General features: G+C 37.1%; 1 protein-coding gene across 3 annotated transcripts; it reads right to left on the bottom strand.

Annotated features, from left to right (window-relative positions):
* Positions 1 to 2,377: 2,377 nt before the first annotated feature.
* LOC139969873 (CD151 antigen-like) lies at positions 2,378 to 21,289 on the bottom strand. Of its 3 annotated transcripts, none has more exons than XM_071975229.1 (8): positions 21,084 to 21,289; positions 9,842 to 10,146; positions 9,303 to 9,494; positions 7,410 to 7,484; positions 5,579 to 5,683; positions 4,781 to 4,936; positions 3,573 to 3,656; positions 2,378 to 2,820 (listed from the first exon to the last, which is right to left on the bottom strand). In XM_071975229.1, the coding sequence occupies exons 2-8, from the start codon at positions 9,923 to 9,925 to the stop codon at positions 2,755 to 2,757; spliced, it is 762 nt and encodes a 253-aa protein (XP_071831330.1). In that variant the 5' UTR covers positions 9,926 to 10,146; positions 21,084 to 21,289; the 3' UTR covers positions 2,378 to 2,754. The 3 variants fall into 3 exon arrangements, with proteins under 3 accessions (XP_071831330.1, XP_071831331.1, XP_071831329.1); XM_071975230.1 differs by lacking the exon at positions 21,084 to 21,289 and adding an exon at positions 17,147 to 17,267; XM_071975228.1 differs by lacking the exon at positions 21,084 to 21,289 and adding an exon at positions 13,256 to 14,085.
* Between the last annotated feature and the right edge of the window lie 45 nt (positions 21,290 to 21,334).

Raw genomic sequence — 21,334 nt, 5'->3', positions numbered from 1 at the left:
TAGTCACAAAATATTTTCCTTCTGTCAAAATTAACTGCTGCCTTTAAGTACATGAAATAAGCTGGGTTAACATAAAATATTATGGTATCTTTAAAAAAAATTGAACTAACTTCAAAACTGCCTGACATCACCGATTAACAAAACAACTGAAAACTTAAAATATGAAGTATTATGACATCTGGGCTAGTAATCTTTGTCTCTGAGGGAGGAACCCCTCACTGATTTTCAAACTCTTGGTTCAAACAAACTATATAATTAGGAAGATCCCCCTAAAGTCCAACATTATTGATAGGTCTCTTGTATTGGGTTTAAATACAAATATTACAAACATCAGTCACGTTTACAGAATATCAATTAAAATTCTTAAAGCTGACACGTCAAATCGCTGTTTACAGAAATCTTAATTTGCACTCCATTCCTAAAGCCCTACTCTACGTTTTATGTACAAGTGTACAGTACCATATAAAAAACGTGGTTAAAACTTAAAATTGTACCAAAATGTTTTCATTTCTATACATTTTGAATATTAATAACAAATTGATTTTTTTTTTGTGTCCATGAGTAAAAGAACCAGTTAACAAGTACATACTTATAAAATCCCCCTCGTACACATACAACACCAATGAACACCCTGGATACACAATTTCAGTTTTTCAAAAGACCTGAAAAGATTGGAAGTCACTATATTCCCTGCATTATATATTTATTGTCCTGTGTTAATATTGCCAGGATACATTTTACGGCCATGAATTTTGTTTGGTTTTGCTTGGTTCATTTACAGCAACCATTTTCACCTTCTTTAGTGATGTCAAAAGCATTCTAGAAATTGACGAAAGTTACTCTAATTGGATGACTGCGCTAGTCATCCATATTTTGACGGACATTGAGGGCCGCCGCTGGTCCTACATACATGAAGCAGCTTACCAATCATCTGCATACTGTTTGAAATTAACCTCCCTGTGACAACGGAGTTTGTTAGCATTGGCAAACTTCCATTTCAGATGTAAGAGAAACATGGTCAAAACCATTCTACTATTTTGATTTGCTTCTGGATTTATTTATAACTCGTGTAAAGAGTGTCTGGGGTGAGTAAAAATGACACTTAACTTTTATACTTTTTTGAAGTTTGACACCATCTGAGGTAACATCTTAACTTTTATACCTTTTTGAAGTTTGACACCATCTGAGGTAACATCTTAACTTTTATTCCTTTTTTGAAGTTTGACACCATCTCCTATGTAAGACCCAAGTGTTCATAACAATTACTCAAGGAAACCCAGGAAAGCAAAATTTAAAGTTTTCTTTCAACCATTCACCAAAAAATATTGACTTAGCAGGAATAATTACACAGAATGTATAAACTAATGCAAGAATGAAGAACTGTACAAGGTGAGTGCTAAAAGAGGTCAAAATATGATAAAAAAATGATGACTACAGACATCAATGTCATTTTAAAGAATATTACAAATATTAATATGAGGAGGTTAATACAGCCAACAGAGAATTATGTACAATGTACTGTTAGTAACATTAGGGTGTAGAATCACACTGTAAGCATTGGAGGATATGTGCAAAGTGCTAACCAGGCTCACAAACCAATCAATGAGTAAAACAAAAACTCCTTTTACAGGGAAGATGACAACTATGGTGCATTTTACATGACACAACTAATATTTTCACATTTCAAACACTTTGTAACAATCTCTCTACCTCCCAGTCTTCCATCCATAACCAAATGCCACCCACTTTATGTTACAAACACATAAAGTACATATGTTGCCCTTTTATCTTGCTCATTGATGACTAAATGTCGCCCTCTACTTCTTCATTCATAACCAATCTCGCAATCTGCTTCAATCAAAGATAAATGTCTCCCTCCATTTCATTCATAGTGAAACATTATTCTGCATGTTCTTTGTTCTTAACTAAAATATAACTAAACAAGAGTAAGAGAACATGGTTGGCAATTTACAGATCTCTCCATGGAACTTATACAAATGCAGGCACAGATCCAGGTAGGGATGTTTGGGCACATACATTCCCTCCCACCCACCCCCCCCCCACCCACCCCCACATTTTCTTTCAACCTCATGCAATAGTTATTAGCACAATCATGCATTTACACCTGGTGCATAGTCAAAATATTCCTCAGAATGCACCACCTGACATATAAAAAATTTAAATTTCCATGACCCCAAGCCCCCTCATCCCCCTCCTCCCCCCAACCCCTCTTAAAGAAAATAAGATGAGATTCTGTTCAATGACCCAAGAGTCACTAAAGGCACCACCCCTATAAACATACCTGTGATGCTTGACAGATATAGTCTACAACAGGAAAGAATAGATCAACCAAAACCCAACTAGTCAGCAGTTTGTAATTCCTGTCAGCCATAAAGACTAGTTTTTTAATTACTTCAATGGAATTCAGAATATTTCAATATTTATTGTGAGTCATAGCACTTCATAATATGATTTCTGACTGTCATTTATGGATGATATTACAGTGCTTTAGAATATTATTATAACATGAATTCATGGCAGGAGTAATGGTCTCTTTTACTTTGACAACATCCAAATAATAAAAAAAACTTACTTTTTCATCTTTACATTTTGAATTAAGCTGAATACAAAACTATTATGATAATTACAACCTTGTTAACTTCAATTTACCCAAACAACGAGGGCGCTATTAGCTTTGACCATGATGGTACAAGTCCAGAGAGCCCTCGGTCTTGTAGACTCTGGTGTGTCTTCTCACAGATCTTCGTTTTCGTACCGCAAGTGACAGTAAAGACACATCGTGAATATTAGACCGATCATCTGTAATAGAAACGATATCAAAACAACTTAAGTTTGACCTTCTGCTATGTTTAGGCCCATGACACTCAAAATCTTCCATTTTCTTTTTAAGTGTGCACTGAAATTTGTGTCACACTGTAATTAATTTATTTAATTGACAACAGCTTTACATAATACAAACTTCGGCTATAGTTGGCCAGACCAGTCTCCTTACACACCAGCCAGAATTATCAAATGTTTAAACAATCAAAGTATCTGTGTAACATCAACAGAGCATACAAGGGTCATCCCCTCCTCTCCCCCTCCCTCCTCTCCCCTCCCTCCCTCCTCTCCCCCTCCCTCCTCTCCCCTCCCTCCCTCCTCTCCCCTCCCTCCTCTCCCCTCCCTCCTCTCCCCTCCCTCCTCTCCCCTCCCTCCTCTCCCCTCCCTCATTTCCCACTCCCTCTTCCCCCTCCCTCCCTCCTCTCCCCTCCCCTCCCTCCTCTCCCCTCCCTCATTTCCCCCTCCCTCCTCTCCCCTCCCTCCCCCTCCCTCCTCTCCCTTCCCTCCTCCCCCTCCCCTCCTCTCCCCTCCCTCTCTCCCCCTCCCTCCTCTCCCCCTCCCTCCTCTCCCCTCCCTCCCTCCTCTCCCCTCCCTCCTCTCCCTCCCTCCTCTCCCCTCCCTCCTCTCCCCCTCCCTCCCCAGGGAGGAAGATGAAAGCAAATCATGTTTTGGTTGATCATGCATATTCATTACAAAGTAATTACTCCGATCCCTCTACACAGTAAACTTACCTCAATCAGGCCTATACCTAGAAAGACGACCATAACGATGACCAATGAATCTGCTAGGTATACTCGAAGACCCTCAACGCAACCCTTCGAAGAAGAAAATGAAACAATGTACAATTCATAGTGAATGGAGAAGAGGATATTCTGTAACACTTGATGAGTTCACAGAAATAATATCACTTATCAGAAACAAAACATCCATGGAAGTTTTCACTTTAGCACTCACACAGGGAAAGTATTGTCTTGATAAGTTTTCCTTTTATCAACATGCAGTTAAGATAATTTTCACTTCTACTGGCTACTTTCTATACAGTTGTTATTATATATCCTATTATCAGTTTTAGATGTGTTGTTTTTTCTTTTTCCCCTTTTGTTTTAATTTATCTTTGCAACTTTATGTAAACACACACTATCACCACACTATTCTTGAATCCTAACAAGAAAGATGAACCCAACATAATCATTAATGGTGGCTAGGCCATTCAGAGCCAGATCAGAGAGCCCAGGTCAAATCGTTTCATCATTTCCCACATTTAAAGTCTCCATTTTTGCTTACGTATAGCCCCCAACCCCACACCCCTACATCCCCCACCCCCCCCCTGACAGTCTTGTCAGGCCTGAATGGTGTAATAGAATCTTAAATTTGTCACCATACTTAGCCAATTAATTTCATTGCGATTAAACCAAACTAATCACAAAGCAGACTGCTACTTGCATATATTTTAAAATGACATTTTAAAGTTCCTCCAATACATTTCTGACACTCAACCATATTCTTCATTACATCCCAAGGTGTCTACAATCATCATAATCATAAACATAAATAATTAACATAATAAACATAAATCATAATAATAATAACCATAAACATAATACTTCATACACAGCAAGTAAATTCGTATTAATCTAATATACGTTGTTAATTGATCACTTTAATTTTCACAATTATGGTCGCTATTTAAGAAATAGCTATTGATTATTTACAAAAATAGAAAATCAAAATTGTACATTGAATTCAAAGTTTGAATAAACGATGGCCAAAAAAGAAAATTTTTTTTTTTATGAATGATGATATTTGCTAATAAAAAATACTGACAACCTTTGATGTCCATCCTCAAATATGCCGTAGGTCTTTGAAATAACGAAACAATACTAAACTGGTCAGCATTACCATCAAAGATATTTGAAAATCGAGAACCTTTTTTGCTTACATAGTGATAGATATTTGAGGGATGGTCCCTGGCAGCGCAGAAATTTGTTTCGGATTTGCAGCAACTGTCCGGCGTAGTCCGATTTTTGGCCAGTCCTGAAGAATTCCAAAAACTGGTTTTCCAGTCACGGTAGTCGACGCTACCACAGCACTTGAACTACAGGAAGATGACAAAATGATTAGTTGGAACAGAGAAAGTTCACAAACTACAGTATAATCACACAATTGGTCCTGATAATTGTTATGGTCAGGCTGTTTTACAGTGATTCTTGTGACATGTATTTACAGTGATCTTGGTATCATGCAAAACAATGAGTTTGCATTTCCGACAAAGATTTTATAAAAATGTTGTTATCATAACAGAACAAAACCCTCAAATTACAGTACAATGTTGCCAATGGTTCCTGTTAACCGTTATTGCCAGGAGGTAATGTCAGATCAAGAATGCACATTTTGAAGTGACTATAATGTAAAGCAAAAATCATCATGTGGAGTGTTAGCTCAGTGGTTAACGCCGGTGCCTTCCAATCATAAGGTCCCCGGTTCGAGTCACTCCCAGATTAATGTTTGTCGTCCAGTTTACAGAGTTGTTGACAATTCATAATCATGGATGTTAAATATGAATGTAAGAGACTGACTTTCGGTCAGCTTGCGGCTTTGATAAGCCAATGAGGCTTCTTCGCGAGTTCCTGCTTGCAGGAGGATCTAAAATACATACATGCATACATACATTCATACAAAACTCAACCTGGTGTAGGACAGAGGTTCTCTATCTACTACAGCCTACTGCTGATCTTACCGATCTTTGAAGTTCATCAAAATTTTCTGTAAAGGCCTTCTTGTCCTCTTTTCCATAATGTACAGACAGTGTATCATTCAGACAACTTTCAAGCTCTACTTGCAACTGTGAATGAGAAGAAAAAAAGTAAATTGTAGCCAAATAATTACAACTTTACACAAAAGTCAGAGACAAACATCACAAGAAAACTGTTAATTTGGATTAAGAACATACCACTCACCACTCCTCCGATGAGGAAAACATTTCTTTTATTGAGACAGAGTTTAACATTCTTCTTTGTATCAGATTACACCGCACACTTCTTTGACTGGTGTTTCAGTTACATACTGTGTCTGCATACACTTTGAATTCTGTACAGGTTGCAATATCATATATATAGACAGAGATGTGTTAATGTGACATTTTGAACCATTCTGTCTGTGCACCACTCTAAAGTAATGTGACAGAATAAACGACATTCCAGAGAGATCAGTTTAGCTTCAAGTCAGGTTTAAAAGATTGTCAAGAGTCTGAGACAGTTGTGGTTGTATATATAACTCATAAATGTTCCAACCGTCAATAAACAAAAATTAATTTCTGAATTATGTTTACTCATCTTTCGCATACATTGGTACTATGCACTAATTTGAGTAGATCCTTGTTAATAATTATTGTGTCATTTTTATGGATTAAACTTCTTAAGTTTCCAAGATGATTCATTAATGATTTACAGCCAGTGGTAAGCAGGGTTTTTGCACATAGGTTTTTTCAAAAGTTTATATACATGTGCAGGCTTTGCGATAGCAAAAATATGGTCATACCCCCACAAGTAAATTCATTCAAGTCATACTAGATATTTTTGCAGACTCAACATTTAACAGATGCAGTTTTACATTATGTATCTAAAGATCAGAAAGTTATGTATACACATGGTCCATGGAATATATACATACTTACAATATCTTCATGGTTTCAGTTTTGGTCATGCAGTGAACACAATTTTTTATTTCGGTTGATGCATGGGTAAATAAAAACACTGTTCTGATAATATAGGCTTGTGCACGGAACAACAAAACACCTTTGAAAAAACCTTTCTGGCCTCATTAAATTTTTGGGTGGATTACAGAACATTTGGATGCGGGCCTCGGGCAGACTGTTGGCTGAACATTGTCCACATGAGATGCAGTAGAGGTGTTAGGACACTGTAGTTTAAAGTGCTGCTTAAAGGGTGTGAAGACTCGCGCAAAAAGAAACGTCTGATGCCGGTAATCTGACCTAGTTTCGAATGAGGTGTAACAGAAGTTTTAAACACCACCATCGATCCCGGAAGATACACACACAGCTTGCTACCGTCGGTAATTAGACACTAGTGTACAGTCAGTACAAACAGCTGCGGTCAATACCCACAGCACAGTGTACAAACAATACAGCGATGGACATCTCAGGTCCAGCTAAAGATAACAAGGTATCATGTTTCATTACTGTCTGCATTTTGTAGCGACAACAGAAGAACTTCACTTGCAAGCAACGGAAAGTTAACTTTTAATCTTTAAAGATGGCGGCATGCTGTTTGGGGCGAGTCTTGAATGCCTTTAACAAGATGGAAATGGGAGTGCTAACTTCAAGTCGCCTGTTTTGCCTATTTGCCTGCACTACGTCAATCACCATATTGATGCGTTGGAACAAACGATACTTTTCGTGAGAAACTGATGAATTTGAAAACCAGATTTCTACAAGAAGAAAACGTCGAATTGTGAAAATTTTTACATGGTTTGAAAGAGAAAAATAATAACTACAAGGACAATGTTCAAAATCTTCCACCAGACAGTGCCTTTAACAAGATGTGACTTACCTGTGCTCTGAAGATGTAGAGGAAGATACTAAGACCAAGCTCGATAATGCACAGTAAAAGCAGAAGAGAAAAATACTGTAAAAGAACAAAAACCAATGTAATCGTTAGTTTTTACGATATAATGTTTTTAAATTTGTTTATTACATCATAACTCTTTTAAAAGTCTGCCTGAAAGATTAAGTTTGTACTAGAGCCTATTACTTCATACTCATACCTCGGGCATTTCTGCTGTTACCTTTGCTACCAGTACTCCTACTCACGGGGGACCTGTGAGGTACTTTGTAAATGACAAGTCTGCCTGAACGATTAAGTACTTGCACTAGAGCCTAGTACTTCATACTCATACCAAGGGGATTTCTGCTGTAACCTTTGCTACAAGTACTCATACTAATGGTGTTCGGTCAGCGAGAAGACAAGTGCTACCACTTAACCGAATGTTTGATGCATGGTAGAGAGAGAGTGCAGTTGTTGTTTGGAGACAGGTCAGTAATAAATAAAGTAAATAATATTAATATAAGATTTGCTTTTTATATAGCGCTTTACACCAGCGATAGGTCTCAAAGCACTTTACAGACGTTATATTACCCCTGGTCATTGAAAACCTGTCCCAGAGACAATCCCTCCAGTTGGCAGCAGTTATATACTGCGCCCAATGACAAGTTACCTCACAGGTACCCATTTAACCCCTGGGTGGAGAGAGGCAAGTGAGATAAAGCATCTTGCCCAAGGACACAAAGTAATGAACTAGGCAGGAATCGAACCAGCAATCCTTGGATCATGAGTCCGACGCCTTAGCCAATTGGCCACCACGCTCTCACTGTACCTGTAAAACCTGTACTTTACTGCAGTATATATTCAGCTTTGGGATAATATTGTTATGAACACTTAAACTAACCTAATAGTCATACTGTTGCCATGTACATGTAAATGTTGATGGTAAAATCGTGAAGATTTGTTTCACCAGCATAGTTCCATCCTCTGTGCATCAAAGACCTAAAGGTAACCCCTATTGTCAACAGAATTTACCAGAGAGTAAGCGGATTGCCCCTCCCCCTCCCCCCCCCCCCTGCTTGAAGAATTCTTTCAAGTTGTCCAAAATACAATAAGTTTCTTTCAAATAACCAAATCCAGAGCAAAGAACAAGAGACTAAGATGAGGGTTTTCTGTTTACTAGTAACAGATATCTTTGTCTTGCTATAAATGTCACATTTTCTGCCACCAGAGTATCCTGTTATTGGTAAAAAGCAGTTATTTCAGGAGAGACTATGAAATTATAATAAAACATCTTACAGTATGCATATTGGATTTACAACTATTATGTTAGTATCTTTGACTCCTTTCTCTGTGTGTTTGCACTCTCTCCCGTTTTACTGTCTCATATTTAGACGTATTTGTATTTTATAGAGGGAGGTGTTCACGTTTATAAGCTACTCCAAGCTTCTTGTGGGCTCGCCTCTGTCGGTTTCTCTCTAAGGTGCTATCAATACAAGTAACTAATCATGAAGAAACTCATTCTGGGTTTTTCATAATATCCATATATTGGAGTTTTTCATATATTGGAGTGTTAGCTCAGTGGTTAACGCCAGTGCCTTTCAATCATAAGGACCCTGGTTCGAGTCACTCCCAGATTAATGTATGTCGTCCAGTTTAATACAGAGTTGTTGACAATTAACAATTCATAATTATGGACGTTAAATATGAATGTAAGAGACTGACTTCGGTCAGCTTGCGGCTTTGATAAGCCAATGAGGCTTCTTCGCGAGTTCCTGCTTGCAGGAGGATCTAATATACATACATATCCAGAGTAGGAGTATGAGAGATAATGAGACAGTCAACTATAAAACAGTAGGATTACAAACTCACTACAAGTCCCATGCATATGACTTGACTCACCAATAACAAACAACCTTTGACCTCCATTACAGCTCCATAGCAACCAGTGGCTGCAAGAATCATGATCAGCCCACCAGCAATAATAAGCACTATCACAGAGAAATAGTAAATATTAGAACATAGCAGCTCTGTGTAATCGGTCTTGGAAATAAGAGTCCATATGCCTATTGCTAGCACACCTGCTCCTGCAAGCTGAAAATGGGAGAAAAGAGGAGAAAAAGGAGAAAAAAAAGAAAGATATTTTTAAGTTTCATGGTCATGAAGATTGAAACAGACAAAAAAATGTATTCTGTTTTCAGAACCCAAACAAATAAAGAGTGAAAAGCAAAATTTCCTTTCCCACTTTAAATATATTTAAAAAAAATATAAATATTTTTAAAATATATTTACTAGTTTTAAGGTCAAGGGCAAGAAAGCTAAAGAGGTAAGAAAGTACAGAAGGAAGCAACAATGATACATTTTAACTTTTAAAACTCGACATGCTCCGGTCTTTAATCTCACAAAATTCCAAGATGATTTGTCAAGTCATCCCATCTTACCAAGAGGAAGAAGTTGAAGATGAAGAGGACATATTTCAGCAATGAGATGCCACAGCAGGGTTCGTCATCGTACTTGTAACCCATCTCTGATTCGGTGTTTCCGACGTAGCGTGGATGTCGGGGGTGGGAACGTTGTGGATGACTCTGCTGATGCTGGTAGGGTTGCTTCTGGTACGGTTGGTGGTGAGCCTGATAGTGGGGATCCCCTGGGGTAGTGTCCTCCACCTCTGGTGGCACAGTATTGTTTTCGTTACCTTTGCCCGATTTCTCAAATTCCTGCAGAAGAACGTCTTTGTTTTCGTTGCCTATCGGTCGGTAAAATGAAATGAAAAGTCAAGTAATTTTTCCCAATAATGCTTTTTCACATGCACATGACAGGTCCACTTAAATTACAAATAATATATATATTATACAAATTATGTTTCGTGTGATCAAAGCAGAATATCTACTGTTTATGTGTGTCAGTTCCGACAACAGTGAAGATATGGTAGGCCAAGTCCTAGAGATTTTTAATCCCGCTGTTCTCACAAGAGACATAGCCGATTAGATTTGTGAGTATAAACGCTTCTGTTTCATGAAAAATAATTGCACTTTGACAGACGGTGGAGTGAACTTTCCGTTACAATTTATAAAGAAGAAAATATAGACATTTCATGCTTTCAATTATGGGGTAAACAATGCGATTTTTAACATTCAAGAAAGGATCAACAAGAAGTGTCTCTGTGAGCTGTACGCTATACCGTACGATGAAGACAAAACCGAAAAACTGGGAAGGAATATGTTACCAGTAAGCAGGTCAGTGCATAAGTAGATTAGGTACAGGTAAGAGAGGACTAGTAATTTAACAGGAACGATCATAAAAAAATATAAAAAAAGGAAAATTGACTCAACCTGATTTTTGGCTATAAATTGTACTGTATGTTGTTTGGTGTGGAATTTTTCCAATTCTACTGGTCAAGTATATTCTCAAAGATGACTGTAACTGGTCAACCTAAGACACCATCTTAGATTTTGTTTTCAAGAAATTCAAGTTTCAATCCGCTAATTTTAATAAATTAATGAAGTTGACTAGATTCTCAACGTTCCCTCACAGAGGTACTGTACTTATCTTAACAGGAATGGGAAATAGAGAGAACAATGGGAAAACGTTATAGCGTGCTTATTAATGCTACGATGATAAATGGTGTTATGCAATATAATATACTGCAGCACAGACATGTGGATTTTGTAGCCTGGAGAAACAGCACAGTCTACAGCAAGGCTGTATCTTCTGATAAAAATCAATATTAAACTAGAATCAACCAGGTCAGATTTGAACTCAGCTTGGTTATGAATCTGTTCCCCCACATGCTAATCAGACTGAAATTGCAATATGACATGTACTGTACAAGTGTATGTGTGTGTAACCGTCAATAGGGGAATCATCTGTGAGTAATACTACTACTACCCTAAAGGCAGAAGAATTCTGAACAGCTGATGACTCCTTCATCTGCTGGTGAGCTACTGTAACTGTCAGAGAGAGAGAGAGGGAATTCCATGTATGCATCAACTCACTATATAGCTTCTGTACAGGGTGTAATGAATAAACACAGAGAATCTACTGTATAACATCCTGGAAAAGAATACCTGCATGAATTACCGGCAGTGAAATTCAACGCCACAGTAATACCATACAGCATAATAGCTCTAGCATGTACTTGAACAGAAGTCAATCCAATCTATCATTATCTGAATTTAATAAGTGTTATGAATACCACGGTGTACGGATAATGTTGTACTTGATTTGCTTGCATCTAGAGAAGACAAGACAGTCTTACAAGAAAAGAAAGTCTTAAAATAGACAGTCTTATAAAGACAGTCTTGTCCTTTTAAGACAAGACAGTCTTACCAGACAAGAAAGTCTTAAAACAGACAGTCTTATCAAGACAGTCTTGTCCTTTTGAGACAAGACGGTCTTAAAGGGATATTCCTGCACATGGCAGACAATCTGTAACAGTTAAAATAGAGACAAAAGTATTCAAAACATTTAGTTAAAATCTCCATCAAAACATCTTGTCCCTATATAAACTATATACACAGTACTTACAATAATTTATGTTGTTTCAATCTGGTATAAATATTTCCTTATATATATATACCAGGGAGTGGATCACAGTGGGTAGTCTTTGATACCACCAGGGGATATGTTCTTTAGCAGATTTAAATGTACTCTACAGTATACTGTACATCATATACTCATTGTTGATTTTATACTTGAAATAATATACTATTATACATCAGCAGTATTTGCCTAGTCGTCAATGTTTCTCTATTTTGTTCTCTGTAGCATTTTCATCAATTTTTGTTCCCGTAGAAATTCCTCTCTGGATAAATGTATTTATGTATTCAGTATGGGTATTACATGTATGTACAGGCACTATGTTTATATTCTGACATCAACTGTATGGAGGGTTTGAACCAGTATGGGTATTACATGTATGTACAGGCACTGTGTTTGTATTCTGATGTTAAATGTTTTTATGGAGGGACTCAAGCAGTATGGGTATTACATACAGTATATATAGGTACTGTGTTTGTATTCTAACGTCAAATGTATGTATGGAGGGACTGAACCAGTATGGGTATTACATGTATACATGTACAGGCACTGTGTTTGTATTCTGATGTCAAATGTATACATATGGAGGGACTGAAGCAGTAAGTTGCAATGTTTTTACCAAATGTTTCATTTCATGTGAATGTTCTAAACCCTCACATATATTACAGTACATAATTAGCATTCCAATGTTTCTAGGCAACAATCTGTAGTGTGATGCCATTACTCGGTATATCGATAAGCCTGAACTTTTCTTGAAGCTACAGCTTACTCTTCATTACCCTTAATGTGCTCTAAACATTGAAGGGATGTTATGTACAATTTTTTTATAAGAAATCATATTTAAAATTTGATACTCTGGGAGAGGCAAGTTATGATAGGAAGGAATTCTTAGGAACATTTGAGCTTTTTCACAAAGCTCTCTGCTGCAGACCCAACTACACTGAACCAGCTACACTCATAGGCGTAGGAGGCGGGGGGGGGGGGCAAATAATTTTGTAAAAATTTGGGCACTATGAGGAGAATTTTTCGGGCACCTACTGAAAGAAAAATAAATTGCAATGTGTTTTCCAATGGTTAAACTTATATTAATTATCATTATTATTGTAACGACTTCTCGCAAAATTCTAACCGACATGGAACGGTAATAATTAAAATGTAAATATGATGGTACGTAATTGGCATGCGATCCCTACTCTATTTGGAGTAGTATCTGTGAACCCAGAGCGTTATTACCAAGCAACAGTAACCCTTGCTTCAAGTTTTACACATGCAGTGCATGAACACAATATACAACCATTGCACTATGTTAACTTTACCTCCATTTTCTTCAACTGGAAAGGATGCCATTATTGTGTTGTTAGTTTTGAAACAAAATATCTGGGTAAATCCTTCCACAAAAGTACTTTCAACAGGAGTTCATAAAAGTTATTCCAATTAATCCACAGACTATCGTGAACACTATTTTGTAGAGACCAAAATCTTTTCTCGCAACAGACAAAGGCAGCGAACAAAACCCTTTCGTGTGAATAAAGTAAAATCCAAAGAATTGATCCAACTGTCTAAACACTGTATGTTCATGACCAAGCTTGAAATCTTCTACAACAAAAGTCTTACATCAATATATACATGACAATATCTGACATTAAATATTCGCAGATATAATAACATCCACACGGAAGTGGTAATATTTCCTGGTGGAAGCAATCTACTCCCAATCGACTTCCTATAGTAGTCAGTAACAACTGTGATTAGATATCATCTCCTGGTATATAAGTGGTAAGGCTTGGAATGCAGCGATGACTAAAGCCAGCTCATCTCTGCCAATTAATGTGACCTAACCTTAGCCTAGCTGGAAATATCTTTACAGCCCATACTTCTGCCATGATAACAAAACAAAAAGTGAAAGTCAATCCCCGATGATAATTTTTTTATTTCCTGATCACCCCCTGCTAAAAGAGGCCACTTTCTGAGAAGGAAATTTTATACTGGTATAGGCTCATCTTTCAAACCATTACATGTCAAAACAAGCTAAACATAAATCAGTCTTTTTATGCCTTTTTTGTTAACACTTCTCTCTCGTATTTTACACAGATATGCCTTTACCATTTCTTATAAATTGAAATGAACCAACTCTCCAGGGGAGATGATATTTGTGACTCCACAATGAATGTATACTGTAAGTAAATCTATGTACTTTCAGATGAACAATAGCTCTGAAAGCACTTTACCAATTCCCTATGATAATAGTGGAGTGTCCCATTCCTGATTGAACAAAACACCTTTCTCTTGTCAGCAGTGTGTCTGGAATAACCATATACAATACTAGTACATGATGATATTAATATGTTGAGTCATGGTGATACAGACACCATGGCACCATTAGTGCTGTAAATAGCAGAGAAATTAAACCTACCGCATGGATTCATCCACAACTTACATTTTCATACATATATTAATCTTAACATTGTACTGCACATCTGGTGCATCTACTATTCACAACAACTACAATTTTCGATGCATTAAAAATTGATGGCAATTAAAACTAATAACAGATTCCAGCCTGTGTATGCAGCCAGTCAAGCAATGTTGATCGCTTGCACTGTATGTACAGGCTAGGCTAGTATGATTAGTTTAAATACAACTGGAATATACAGTAGGGATGAAAATGGGCTAATGAACTTTCTCCAAGGGGGTGCCAAAAATTGACTACTCAGACAGGAATTTGTTTGGGCTGGAGTTGGTGCGAGGTGAAAGGTCAAATTCCTAGGATATCAGAGGAGAATCCTTTTAGGGTTGACAGAGGTGAAGTGGAGGTATTCAAATTTCAGTTCTAGTTTAAGTTCATGGTCAAAATGAAACAGAGGAGCCATGAATCAAGGATACATACAGGGGCACCTGCTGGTATGTAGATAGTTACATGAGAGGTGGGAGGGTGGAGGAGGGGTACCGGTCAGTGTTGTAACATCAGAGGCACCTTCCCCCTGATGAAGAATTTTTGTGCAAATATGTGTGTAGTAGGTTCTCATAACTGTACTTTGATTGGGAACCAGCCATTTTTGTTGGAAAGGTTTACAAACTATATTTCCACATCTGTTAGAGATTAGATCATGTCTCACTTGATGAACGAATTTGAATTGTCTTTGTAAAGAAATAGATTGCATCCCCCTTGGTTTCTTGATGATCCAGAAATGTAATTAACCTTTCAGGGTCACATATATAAAAGCGAGCAGTTTATTTTGCAGAATTATGAATTTTCATACTGTATGTCACACCTTTCATCAATATTTCTCTCTCATTATGATCTAACTTGGTTATAAAGTGTTTCATACAATGAGGTATACACACTCAAGCCAACAAAGGCCTTTATTTTTCAATTCAAGATGACAGAGAACAGCCCTTTATTTTTTACATTCATCTTTCATTAGGAACATTGAGAGTAATGTCTAGCCACAGGGACAAATGTCACAGGGGACTCTTTTGTAAGACTACATTTTTGCCTTTAGTTTATTATGAAAATGACTGAATGAGTACCAGTTGTTTATATTTCTCCATGGCCCTTAAATGATCAACGGCTGCATCACCCCCACCGCCCCTTTTGACACCCATCTACCCCCTCCCATCAGGACTATTCCTCCTCTTTATAAACTTTAATGGCTTAATTCTGAACTGGAGACAAACTCAATGTACTGAGTATGGAGACTGAACATATAATTTACTCATTTTACTGTAATAACAAATAATAATGATCATATTAATAACAAATTAGATACGTTGCACATTGAATTCTGATTTTGTTTTGTTAAAAATTTTGTTAAATATTCCAGACAATTCTCTTGAATACTGTAGTTCAACATTTTAATTGGCCATAATTTATTAACTTAACAGTCTGGTCCAATACAGTACTACTGTACTTTGTATTCAATACAGCTATGTACAGTGATGTGTTTTGCAAGTAAACATGTGCATAGGTCGTACATACTGTACAATGTAGAAACTGTCAGCTTGCATACATGTACACTAACATCATACAGTGCCTACAGTATAGAATAATAATAATGTAGATTTATATAGTGCCACTCCAGGAAACGATTAACTGACCATGGAACTTTGAATGCCCCTGGTGCCTCGAATAACTCTGGTGTGTTGAAATCTTAAAATAGCTAGCTGCTGACAAATACATGCTATGCACATAGACTTATATTATTACTACAGTATGGTATCTGTACTGAACTAATAATGGAAATCCCAGAGATTCCTACCAGGTATATGTATCTTTTGCAATAAACTAATATCATGGAAGTCTTAGGATAAGATTCCTAGATAATATCTGGAGTAATATTATCTATAGCTCCATAATTCCATTGTGTAATATATATAGTTACAGTATCAGGAGAGAGCATACCCAGCATGCCTGTAAGTCAATCCACCACATCACTGGAATAGATCAAGAAATATTTTCACCAGTCAAAGTGACTGTCCAGATTAGGTAGAGACCTGTATCTTCTGTATGATAAGATTAGTATTAATTATCTATGATACACAAGTACAATAAATCTATACAGTACTTGTCAACTACAGTAAGCTAGTTTGGGGTCCTTAAAACAGAAATAAATAACAGGATGGAAGATAATTTAGCAGTAATCAATGGCATGATTTAAACACATTTAGAAGATCTTGCACTGTACCTCAGGACTACAGAAGTTCTGCATAAATTTTTCCAGTCCAATTTAAAGGTTACATAGTTACACGATATTATTATCACATAACATTTAAATAATTAATCAAAATAAAATGAATAAAAAACCTTCATTCATTCTATATGTCCACTTAAAAATATTTAAAATAAAATAAAACTGTTAGCAAACTGCTTATCCACTTAAGAGCCTGTGTGAGAGATTGGAGTAAGTTGGCCTGACGTTTCGAACTTTCGATCCTAGCAGGATCTTCTTCAGAGTTGTCATTTAGCCTCTGAAGAAGATCCTGATAGGATCGAAACGTCAGGCTAACTTACTTTTACATTTAAAATATTTAGTTAAAACTTAAAAGCTTTCTCTTGACTTGGACCTTGAATCTGTGACTTAATACAATCTACAATACCAAGTATGATTATTGTACACTGTGTACAGCTAAAACTGTTGTAATGAAAATGAGTACAGACTCACTCCAAGCATGCTCTTTCAGTACTCTATCATACAATGTTAACTTACCAGTCTCTAACAAGAACAGTTAAGGCACAGAGTGAAGAAATATAAAACCTTTTTCAAGGGTATATCATGTTTGTAATAAACCATACCAGCAAAAATTTGTTTTCAACATCAACTGACAATTGCATACCATCAAGAATCCATTAAATTATATGATATTCAATAAAACCAACAAGAAACAAGTCTACAGGGAAAAAGATGTGTTCACTTTGCAATGTAGTACAGGAATGTACAGGAATGTACTGTACTGCATAGCACTGTACAGTACATTACATCGTACATTTATGTACAGTATGGTACAGTACATTACATAGCACAGTACAGTACAGTTCTAACTATACGTAGAATAATGACAAAGGTAAGGGGTCAACTTGTCAAGCTCCGCATTCATTAAAGCTTAACAAGTTATACTCACAATTAGAGAAATACAAGCACTGACCATACTGTATCAAACAAGAATTACGGTTTTTATCAACGGTCTACCGTGCGTTTATCGCAGGATACTGCGCAATCGGGGTTATGACCCAAGCGATGCACTAGGCCTACGCCAAGTGCATCCAGCAATAGGGTTATATACCCTGTTCATGCATTCATACAAAGCATTAAAACAAATATTAGTTTACATCTCAGAATGTTACGATTTTGTAAATACTTCAAAAGAAAAATAAACAACAATTGTATCGAAAGAGTACTCCGTTTTTCTTTAATTTTATTTTAGTTAAAATTCTAAGTACAATGTAAATATGGACTGATAAAAATAACAATCTTGAATAACAATACTCTGACTAGAGACATTGAACAACACTATGTTATACAGCATAAGGATCTGGCACTAGGGCATACTGCGCCTACATCCAGTGGGCATAGCAAAAGGAACCGGTGAATTCAGCAATAAAGAGAATTTATCTAAAAGTCATTGTTTATTACGGATATGTGTACTTACTGACATAGTAAAGTACACTGTATACTGTGCTAAGCTATATAATTACAGTTGTAAACATTTGACTTTTGTAGTACATTGGCTGTAGCATTTGTTCGGACGCAAATACGAGTGCACCAGGACATGTAACATTACTTAATTTGGATCTTCACATTTACTGTTCCTTGCAAAGTGCATTTCTTGAATACATTTTGGCTGCACTATACCTTGTCAGTAACTCCATGCCTAGGCCTGTCAGTTAAACATTATGTAAGTGTTATCCATGGTGTTCTGATATTGGCTATAGTCAACTGTTGTGTGTAACTGTCTTTTGTTGGTTCGATTCCTTGGGTTGCTGCTCTCAGGACTTTTGAAGATTGCCTATTTTGTTTATTCAAAGCCTCCAATAAATTCTGATAAGTACTATTACTTGCGTTAGTCCTATTTTTGTTTTGATGGCCGCTTAATGCCATACTATTAATAACATTAATGCCAGTATTGCTAAATAAGCTAATCGTTGTTGCTCGTTGCTACGTTAAGTATACTTCAGGCTGAAAGCTAGCTAGAATTCTGGTCACCACTTGGTCAAGGTTTACACCGAGGGGCTAGTTGTCATACCATATATACATGATCTGATTCGTTTCATACAAGTTCTGTGATTCATTTGCTTTGAATTGGCTTAGACAGCTACAGTAGCTATGGGATTGGGGTTAAGCTTGGCGAGATACCTCTTTTTGCAACTTATGTTAATCCGCCAGTGAGTTTACCGTGCATTATCCCAATTTATTTCCTTATTACTTAAGCCTGCATTTTACTGTTTAGACAACAATAACATCATCATGTACAGTATAGTTCACTAGTCATTAGCCGGCTCTCAAGTCTAACCTAAACAGGTGAAATTACATTTCTGAAAACAATAAACCAGGAGGTTACAATATGTTTGTTCACAAACACCATTATAATCTTTAAGTTCCTGAGAAACATATATCAGTTGTTTTACAAACTAGATTTAGAATTCACCAAAACTGAGAGCTTTTACTGTAAATCCTGAATTCAGCCAAATTTGAAATTCAGTGCAACCCTACTTCAGATCCGTCAACACTCCCGGTTTTACTGGGAGACTCCCGGGTTTTACCCGAATCTCCCGGCCTCCCGGTTTTGTATTTTATTCTCCCGGTTTTTTAATGTTTCATCACTTGCAACATTTCTGAAAATAACCAACAATTAGTCTTATGCTTAGTAATTCCCCACAGTAACGCTGAACAGGAAAGGCTATTCAGTGTAGTTTGCAAGAACAAGACAGACAGTCGGTCAAGTCTCAAGCTTGATGGGACTCTATCTAGCATACTAGCCATGAAGTCACAGTACCCAGAGTCCACTGTTCCCTGTTTCAAATGGAAGCCTACTAAAGAAACCCTGGAGAAAGCGAAGCGAGCTGCTGTAAACTACAACAAGAAACACTGAATGGATGATTCTCTCACTGTATTGCATAAGTAGACTATACTTATTTAGGAGTATTTATATCATTTCAGTCGAAAATTACCAACCTCCCTATTTTCCCCTTGTTCTCCCTATATTTTGGCCCTGAAAAATGTTATTCTCCCTATTTTGGGGTCAAACAGGTTGACAGGTCTGCTACTTAGTAACACTGACTGTTAGACAGAATAACAATAGGAAAGTATGTTTAACATTTCCCCTCCAATAAAAGGGCACTATGACATCATACATGGACAAAATGTGACTCCCTCACAACACAACATTTAAAAACATGTTGTGACCCTCCCAATCGGAGCAAGACTTTGCTCAGCATTTTGAAGGACTGGCTTTTTAGAGCATCTCTTTTATCTTAACATTTAAGAACGTTCTTGGAACCTAAAGTAAGAATGGAATTGTAGCACCATGTGAAATGTAATGCATTTAATTGTTCATCCAACTGCAGAATGAATACAATCCCTCATTCATCTCTGCCATATCAGATGATATTTAATTAAAGAGTTGTGTGCTTCACTTGGCAGTAAGATAAAACAAGTATTGCAACTCCATTATTAGTACTCAGATCATTGCAGTGGCGGAGCTAGGGGTATCGGTCAGGGGGGTTGAGAATGGTCTGTAGGGGCACTTTCGATACTATCTAAGCGGAGCGCCACCACAGGTTGGCGCGGAGCGTACAGAAATTTTTTGAGTAAATTAAGATACTCCCTAGATCGCCGGAAATAACCCTTTCCAGGCCTTGCTAATTTGCAGATAAACGAATAAATAGCTGGTCATCGTCAACAAAATGTGACAAATGTCAATAGGTAGATGAGAGCGCAATAAAAAAGTCAATTATCGCGAATAAGTTAAAAGTGGTAAAAAGCTGAAAAGGGCGCCATCAGTCTATTTGAGTCTGTCAGTGGGGAGCATCCGCCCCCCCTGACTGTATGGATGTTCCGCCACTGGATCATTGTGCTCTCTGATCCTTTATCTGCCAGGCAGATAGTAAATACCACTACGTACTGCACAATAGTAATGCCAAAGCTACCGCTACCAGAAAAAAAAACACTTTGATGAAGCAAGATATAGAAAAAAGGAGAAATGTATTCACAATGACAAAAATTTGCAATTTACAATGACTTGAGTGCACCATATTTGAACCCAACATGTCATATTTACTAGTCCTATATTTCAAACTTTGGGCCTAGCCTAGTAACAGTACTAACAATAACACAAACATGTCTATCTTGGACAGCCTGTGCAGATCGTAATTTCGTGAAGATGTATGTAAGAAGGGTCTGAGTATAACATACATTATGTGAAAGGGCAGAATAGGCCAAACTGGACATACGATGTGTAGGCCTATATCTACTGTAGTGTGTAGCAAACAAGGGTAACAACGTTAGGTCTAATTAAATTTCGCAAGTGCAGTTCATTATAGTGCATGAGTAACACCGGAAGACCATACTCGGGGTTCTATCATTACAGGTGTAAACACCGAATTTTAATTATCGTGGATTATATTACTTTCGTGGTTTCACTACTTACGCTTAATCCTTCTCTTATTTAAGTGGGCTAATTTAAAAAACGAACTGTTATATCACTGTTAATATAATCACAACTCCTGATGAATACAATCTTGAGAGATGGGAGAACTACGAAAGTCAATCACAGAACCGATCAAAAAGAGGCTAGGCTTGGGTCACTGGCCTTTTCAACCACAAAGCAAATAGGGGCAGGACGACTGTATAGAACAAACAGACTAACTACCACCTCTGTGAAGACTAGTAGGCCTAACA

This window comes from Apostichopus japonicus, chromosome 7, assembly GCF_037975245.1.
Source record: "Apostichopus japonicus isolate 1M-3 chromosome 7, ASM3797524v1, whole genome shotgun sequence".
NCBI classification, from domain to species: domain Eukaryota; kingdom Metazoa; phylum Echinodermata; class Holothuroidea; order Aspidochirotida; family Stichopodidae; genus Apostichopus; species Apostichopus japonicus.
This window is presented reverse-complemented; position numbering and strand designations above follow the sequence as displayed.

Excerpts from the sequence above, each read along its gene's own strand:
- LOC139969873 (XM_071975228.1), bottom strand. The coding sequence starts at position 13,286 with ATGGCATCCTTTCCAGTTGAAGAAAATGGAG. Across the intron at positions 10,147-13,255 it reads TCCAGTTGAAGAAAATGGAG|GCAACGAAAACAAAGACGTT; the intron begins GTAAAGTTAACA and ends ACCGACCGATAG. Across the intron at positions 9,495-9,841 it reads TCTTCAACTTCTTCCTCTTG|CTTGCAGGAGCAGGTGTGCT; the intron begins GTAAGATGGGAT and ends TCCCATTTTCAG.